The sequence below is a fragment of the Augochlora pura genome, chromosome 1 (assembly GCF_028453695.1).
Source record: "Augochlora pura isolate Apur16 chromosome 1, APUR_v2.2.1, whole genome shotgun sequence".
Classification (NCBI taxonomy): Eukaryota; Metazoa; Arthropoda; class Insecta; order Hymenoptera; family Halictidae; genus Augochlora; species Augochlora pura.
Window position 1 is genome coordinate 1094967 of NC_135772.1, and position 8434 is coordinate 1103400.

The 8434-nt window shown below is 37.9% G+C and overlaps 1 protein-coding gene across 3 annotated transcripts in view; it reads right to left on the reverse strand.

Annotated features, from left to right (window-relative positions):
- The window catches only part of Atl (atlastin GTPase), a 27874-nt gene extending 19796 nt beyond the window's left edge, over positions 1–8078 (reverse strand). The window contains exon 1 of one of the 3 annotated variants that reach the window (XR_013494437.1): positions 7914–8065. Coding sequence is in view for 2 of the 3 variants with exons in the window: in XM_078185736.1 (XP_078041862.1) it covers positions 7914–7968 (55 nt within the window). In the remaining variant the exon portion in view is untranslated. Of the gene's footprint in view, positions 1–7913 lie in introns of all 3 variants that reach the window. The other 2 variants (XM_078185736.1, XM_078185720.1) reach the window with 2 other exon arrangements.
- Positions 8079–8434: the final 356 nt, after the last annotated feature.

Below are 8434 nucleotides of genomic sequence, written 5' to 3' on the forward strand. Positions count from 1 at the left end.
GGTCTCATGCACAGATATCGATCAAACGAGAATTTCGTAGTCACTCCTGTAACGAAGCACGGAGTTCATCGACCCAATTTCCAAAGAACGAAGGATGTTTAGGTTTGGAGATAAGCGTTGGCAATGGGGGAGACGCTAACCTAAACACATAGGACGAGAGGAATTGGAACCACGGCAGAAAGAGTTTGATCGTCGGCTGAAGCAGAGCCATACTGAACAATTTAGAGAATCGACTACACATATATTTAACAATAATTTTTATAGTTTTATCATTTTAATATATATATAACACTCCCTAGAACCCACGCCGCCTAAACGAAAAATCGATTGCCGGTCCCCAGGGACCGGCGCCGGCTGAACGGAAAGTCGACTGCCGGTCCCTAGTGACCGGCGCCGCACTCAACGTGTTAAACAACAAATATCGTGTATTCATTTCACATCAAAAAAAGGGAAGAAACTTATGAGACACCGTAATATGTCGGAAAAGTTATGTTAGAATTACAGTTAAAATGCCGCGGAAACACGGGAGCAGCCGATGAAGCGAGTTGGACGGGTCGCTGTCGCATCGTGGGACAGAAGCGCTCGCGCTCACGTGGCCACGCGTGTATTGGTACACACTCTAGACGAGAAACTCTCGGTATTAGTCTTATTGGATCGCTACAGAGGGATTTGCGAAGTCCTTGTTGGCAATTGACACAGTTCCCATTCATTACGTCGCGCCTTGCGTCTTTTCCTAATTATCGTCGAAACTTTGAATCCGGTCGTCTCTGTGTACGCGTCCGCGCGAAGCGTCTACATTCACCGCTTCCGACGATGAGAGCGTTTCGATCGGATTACGAAGGATAGATGAATCGTCGAAATCTGGCCGCGGGATCGAGGAGAATCTCGGCGAAGAAAGTCGTCGATTCTGCTATCTGGTTTTAATGATCGTTCGCGATACTAGGGCGGACCCGGTCGATCCTTTTATTCTTTCTAATTTCATTCCTAAGGAGGGGGGGTTGGAACTTTATCGAGTGGAACTTCATTATCGAACCCGGCGGGGATCAATAATTTGTCAGGACTCGTTGAAGGAATAATACCAAGAGCGAGCCAATTTCGAAAGTTTGATCATTCGTTACACGAGAGCCGGTTTATTTTTCCTTCAATTATCTTTTGGGATAAAACTTTGGATCCGGGTGCTTTCTTTCCGGTTCGGGTTTCGGAACGGCCAGCTGTTTCCATTTCGACGCTTTCGACGGAAAAATCGGCGAAAATTGTTGGAAACGCCGAAACCGGCGGCCGCTTTCTACGCAGAATCTCATTATTGTTACGCGGAACTTTCTTACGTTGTTGCGGGCCAGCCGCACGAACAACAAACGGGTTCTGCAGTCGCGAAAATTCTCAGCCGTCGCGATTAACTCGTTCATTTTTGTCGCAATTAGTCTGGTGATCTCCGCGCGGAGATCTCTATTTTTTTGGTGGACTATTGTGTGAAAATCGAGACAAGAGAAACGGTTTGTTCGCTGGGTAAAGGATAGCTTGTAGTTGGAGCGCAATAAAAGTTGCAACTATAGTTTTATGAATTACAGAAATTTTAGCACGATTTTATTTAATTGATATAATGGTTAAATTGTTGTTGAAAGTTCGGCTAAAGAAATTTCAGAAACTTAAGATTAGTGATTGTTTCTGTTATTCCAAGCAATTGCAATTATAAAGAACGGTTTTAGACATTGCACAGAAAACTTCTGACATCTGGATTTAATTTTTTAAGCATTGTCTAGAAATGTTCTAAAATCTCGAAAACCTAGAAGTCATTTCATTAAATTATATAAAAATTATTACATTTTAGGAGTTTGAACGCTTTTGGCAGACACTGTAGATTCAGATACAATGTGAAATAGCGACTAGGACATCAGTAGCTAATTTTTTTGTTACTAAATAATTGAACGACGTCAACTGTTTCATTATTAAAATGAGATTTATGCTATATCTAAATTGTAGAAATCCAAGACTCTTTTTCAGTTTCAAAACGAGAAAATTTATAATCAAACTAGTCAAATGTAATATAAAACAGTAAATGCGGAAGATTAATACAATAATGCTGTAGGTGTTTAAAACTGAATAAAAGTGTTACGAACGAAAATCAATTTTTATTCAGCTCCTCTTTGTTGCAATCCATGGAATAATTTCTATTTACTCGCACATGTTGATCTGTAACGTTTATTAAAAAATTCGTCGTATCCGAATAAAGTATTTTGTTATTTTATTTGACCTATTTCTTCAGCTTCCATTAAATAAAAAGGCTGCGATATCAAATGACTTTATAAATGGTTAATAATATATGTACTTTAATTAGGACTCGGAGAATTTAAAATGATTAAATTAGCGATTTCATTGTTGAACTTTGAACTCCCTTTTTCAATTTGGCTGACCAAATTACATTGTTTCTGAAGGATATTCTAGAATGGTGGATTAGCATCAACGCGTCAGTAGGATATTTATCGACAGAAAGATGGAAATTATTAGTAATAAAAATTGCCTATTGTATCAATAAAATAAAGAATTAGCTGAAGAGTTCAAAATTAACCCTTTACATTCGAAATCACTACAACTGCAGAGCTAAGATAATATTTCTCGTTTATAATATCTCTATTTTGTATAACAAAGTGCATTCTATGCATATGAAATTGAGTGTCGTGATTTATATAACTATCAAATTTTTAACAATTCTTTAATTCTAAGCTTTTTTGATATGTATAAAAATAATTTTAATACTGTCTCAGAGTCGCCACTCGACTGCAAAGCGTTAATTAATTGTCTGTACAATTGGGATAGTACCAACAATTTTTGTAAATAAGTCAAAAATTAACAGCGAACGATAATTATCGTTTAATTAAAAATTGTTTAAAATTTCATCCTCTATACTCTATATAACGTATTTGAAAATCATTAGGATCGGTCTATGAATTCTACTTTGTCTTTAAATTTTACTTCTTTTATAAAAAAAAAAAATAAGAATGCCATATAGATTTCTCAATCTACCTAATTTGTGTATATTTGTTTACAGTTAAAATATAATTCTTGTGATAAAAGCGAGAAAAATAAGCAGACTTAAAGCTTTGTTTGAAATTTTCTGTTTGCTTAAGAAGCAAACAGACAAGCTAAATATTTATTGAACGCTGTTTAAGAAATCTTACGAATACCAGCTCTGAAGCATCATTGAGCAATCATCGGTAGGGAAGTTGTATTTATATATATAATGCTTATAATATAACAAACATTAAATTACAAACTACACCAATCTCAGAATATTTTGTGCCGTTTGCGAGATGTGTCAACTTAAAAATTAAAATAATTGAGCTTCACCTAAAAAACGATTGATATTCTCTTACTTATTATACATAATATATAAGCATATAATAATATTAGGTTTACTGGAAAATTCTATCTAAGATAAAGAATGAAAACAATAAATTTTTTTTGCACCTAATATTTACTGTATTATTATTATAATTTAATATAATCGTAATTTATGCCCTGTTGCTAGCGTGATGGCGATTTAGTAAATACATATCATTTTTTAGAAACGTATGTCACAAATGAAATGACATTAGCGGACATAATTTTCCGGCGGACCTAATATAACAATTGACTGTATAAGCATATACTAATATAATAATTGAATATATGTATAAGCATATGTAAGCATTCAATAAAATCATCATTGAATATATAAGCCTACATAAGCATATAGTAATATCATAATTGAATAGATAAACCTATATAAGCGTATAATAATATAAATATTGAACAAAATCTGACAAAATTATCCAAGAATATTCAAACATTATATTTCCGTACCGTGCAGCGCGAGTAATGCGTGCGCGCGCGATTGACACATATATAGTTGAGTAAAAGAAACTCTGTTAGAACTAGAGCCGAGACGAGTGTAAAAGTCCGCGTGATCGATAGTTTCGACTGTCCATAATCCGCTTATATAAGGCGCGGCAAGTATCATTTTCGTCCGTATAGAGAAATTATACCGCGCGAATAGCCGGCGAATTAATCATTCATACGGCAGACCTTTCGAAATTTATCGCTGATTATTATTTCCCGTTGGCAGAAAGGAGCGACGGGAACTATCGGATAAACGAGAGACGACTCGTTTTCCATTGGGCACGTACCGCGTAAACCTATGGATAGTATTCAATGAAACACGCGCCGCGCGTCCGAATTGAATAGGTATGCCAATATGCGGGTCTCATTTCCAATCCCAAATATCACGCTCGGCGCGCTCCTCTGTATAGCCGGACCCCGTTCGGAATCGCTTTGAAACCGGTAGCCTGCCTTTCCCACCTGTTTCATTGTCGGCGGTTTTCATTTAACGCGGAACAATGTTATAACTTCGCCGCGGCAACGCGCGCTGCCTTTGCCGATTCATTGTCTTACGTGCCCCAATAAAAACCTGAACGATGAATAACAATTTGTCGACGGGCAGCCGTCAAAGTCCCCGTCCGCCGTTAAGCCACTTATTTTGATAACATCGCGGCCGGCCGAAATTCGATTTTCAAATCGAACGAGCCGGCGCTTCTATTTGGGACCGTGTTTTGTTTTTGAAATGTACGGACAACAGAGTGGGCACTTTTTTGCGCGGCGACATTGAGAACATACACCGTCGATTACCAACGCGATGATTATAATCGGGAAAACTTTGTGTAGAGGACGTACAGCAGCTAGCGAACGCGTTCGAACACCGTTTCGAATGGAACGGCTTTTAAATAATCGAGCGGGTCACATTTTTAAACGACGCCTGGAATATTTTATTTTAAACCTCGCGGTCGTTTGTCCGGTCTCAGCCAACAAAGCAATTTGTATCTTTTTTATTTTTACATGAAATTGAAACGTATTATCATGTTACGTATATTTAAGCTTTGAAAGAGAGTTAATATATGGTATTTTGCTTTCTTTTATTATTATTATTATTATCTTATTGCTGTTCACTCGACGAAAATTAATTCCGACCAGCGTGACTTGTGTATAAATTTAATACGATCGCAAAAGATTGAAAGTTGAAATTTCTTGGTATGGTCGAATAAAAGCTAAAACTATAATTGCACGAAACATGGAGATTTTAATTTCTTTTGTAATTATAATGAAAGTTTTTAGGCATTGTTTAGAAAAGTTCTAACATCTCGAAAAAGTTGAAATCATTTAAATGAATTATATAAAAGTTATACTATTTTAGGAGTTTGAACGTTTTTGGTAGACACTGGTAATTGTGATACAATGTGACACAGCGTCTAGGGCATCGGCAGCTAATCTTTTTATTACTAAACAATCGAACGACGTCAACTGTTTCATTATTAAAATGAATTTATATTATATCCAAATTGTGGAAATACAAGACACTGTATAATCTTTTTCAGTTTCAGAACGAGAAAATTTGTAATCAAACTAATCGAATGTAATATAGAACTGTAAATGCAAAAGATTAATGCCGTTAAATTATAATAATGCTGTTAAATTATTTTCAACCGATTAAAAGTGTGACGAACAAAAATCAATTTTTATTCAGCTCTTCCTTGTTGCAATCCATGGAATATTTTCTATTAACTCGCACATGTTGATCTATAACGTTTATTAAAAAATTCTTCGTATCCGATTGAAATATTTTATTATTTTATTTGACCTATTTGTTCAGCTTCCATTAAATAAAAGGCTGCGTCATGTATCAAATGACTTTATAGACGGTTAATAATATAATTTAATTAGGACTCGCAGAATTTAAAGTGATTAAATTAGCGATCGCATTGTTGAACTTTGATCTCCCTTTTTCAATTTAGCTGACCAAATTACATTGTTTCTGAAGGATATTCTAGTATGGTAGATTAGCATCAACGCGTCAGTAGGATATTTATCGACAGAAAGATGGAAATTATTAGTAATAAAAATTGCCTATTGTATCAATAAAATAAAGAAACTCAAAATTAACCCTTTGCACTCGAAACCACTTCAACTGTGAATCTAAAATAATTTTTCTGGCTTATAATATCTCCATTTTGTATAACACAGTATATTCTATGCATACGAAATTGAGTTCCGTGATTTATATAACAATTACATTTTTAGTAGTTTTTTAATTCTAAGCTTTTTCGATATTTATAGTAATAACTTTGAATCGTGTTACAATAATTTTAATGTTGTCTCAGAGTTGCCAATCGAGTGCAAAGCATTAATTAATTGACTGTACAATTGGGATAGTACCAACAATTTTTGTTAATGAGTCAAAACTAGCAGCGAACAATGATTATTATTTAGATAAAAGTTGTTTAGAAGTTTATCCTCTATGCTTTATATAACATATTTCAAAATCATCAGGATTGGTCTATGAATTCTACATTGTCTTCAAATTTTACTTTTTGTTATCAAAACATTAGTAATAAAAATAATTTTTGACCGTGGTACAACAATTTTAATAGTATCTTAGAATCGCCACTCGAGTGCAAAGGGTTAATTCTTTCGAGCTCGTCAGCTAAGTCTTTATTTCAGTGACACAGTAAAGTATTTTTATTACTAATAACTGCCTTCCTATGTGTGAAAGTCGATGGGGCCCACTGTACCAAGATTTCTACTCTCCGTCGCCGTGCTTTCCCAATGATTCCGCGATTTTTGTACGCATAGACGAGCCAATATAGAGACTTTCTCCCGCCCAGGCAATCGTGGCCCACGTATTTCCGTGTCTATTGTGATTGAGAACCACGATTACAATGCACCTGTTGCAACAGCAATTCCGCCAATCTTCTTTCCTCTATCCTTTTAGAATCGAGGGGAACGGGTATTAATCAATAACTTCGTAATCCGGTTACAAAACTTCACAGTAGCACGGTAATCCCGGAATAAAATATCATTAATAAAATAAAGCGGAAGAAATTCAATCTTCGCATCGACAGTGCTACCAAATGCTGCACGAAGCATATCGTGTCATTAAGATAACCTAAATCGATCCTCGAAGACACGTCAGACCATAATTAATTTTCTTTACGATTCCTTACAAAACAAATGCACCGTTTAAAGTGCGACAGCGGCTCGGAAGATGCAGACGGTCGCGCGAGCATCAGCTATACACGACAGTCGGAGACGAGAGAATAATTATCAATCTTGCTGAGTAATAAGCAGCAAGGACGAACACGTCGTTGCTCGACGAGATTTGAATTTCCCTCATTTTTCTGGGCGTGGTTCGGCGGTCGGCCGCGCGCGGCAGCACCTACGCGCCATGCTTCGAGGCTACGTCATCCTCCTTTGACAGAATATCGTGTTACTACACATAATTACGAATGCACAACGGCCTATTATGCTATTTATAGGTAGCCGTGTCACCGAGACAAGAAATTGAAAAAATCGCACGCCACTGACAAGGACTGTTTACGATAGCTTTATAACCTCAACCGTCACCGCGGACGTTACATGGCACTTTCGTTAATCTTCGCACTGGGTACGGCGCATACGTAATTCCCCGGAGCCGAATAGAGAAATAATAAGGTTCCCACGTAGCTCGTATACACACAATCCGAGTCACAACGTTCGCGGCACGGGATTCCGAACGGTGTCGTCCAAGATATATACACCTGGCAGCATTCCCTCGCAAAACTATATATTTCCGTCGGGGCACCTGGCGGGTCACCACGTGGTTAGAATAAAGCCTTGCCAACGGGCAACGTGAATCTAGTTCATTGCACGGTCGATTATCAGCTAAAACCGTCGACAAAATGTCAAAAAAGGTACAATGCATAACGGTACGGGGGTTACAGCTGGCAGTTCGGGCCCGTAACACGTTCACGCGACCGTTGCGCGAACATTTTCGATAACGTCGTTGTTCCTTGCACTTTCCTCGCTTCTACCACCGTCTAATATTAATTATTGTTAACAGCACTTACCCACATACGAGCTCCCGTAGTCACCACTATGTTTACGATTTTCACTGTCCGCCATATTGGGATACGAATGACGCCACTTCCGTAACTGCGTGCAACTGTTCCACTACGTAGGTTAAAACGAACGCTGGTCGTCGTCGCCGTCGTCGCCGTACCGACTCTCTTACCAGCGGACACAATCACGCGATATGCTCGACGGCGAAACGTTAATTGAATGGAAATGCGACGGATAATGCCGAGGAAAGTGAGCCCGTTACCCCGTGGGAAGCGGCGCCGATTAATTCTCACAGTCGACTCTTTCCCTTTCCCTCTCGACCACGCGATACTACAGGTAGCCGTGCTTTTGAATTTCGATATTGATAATCGATTAGATTAGATTCGAATCTGAGACGGAAACGCTTTTTCCCAGGCAGCATAATACCCGCGATCGCGGATCAGATTCAACACGGTGAAACTCGCGGACTGCGTTCGATCGACCGGCTTTCACTAATTTACGGTTTAATTACGATTGGGCCGGTCGCGCG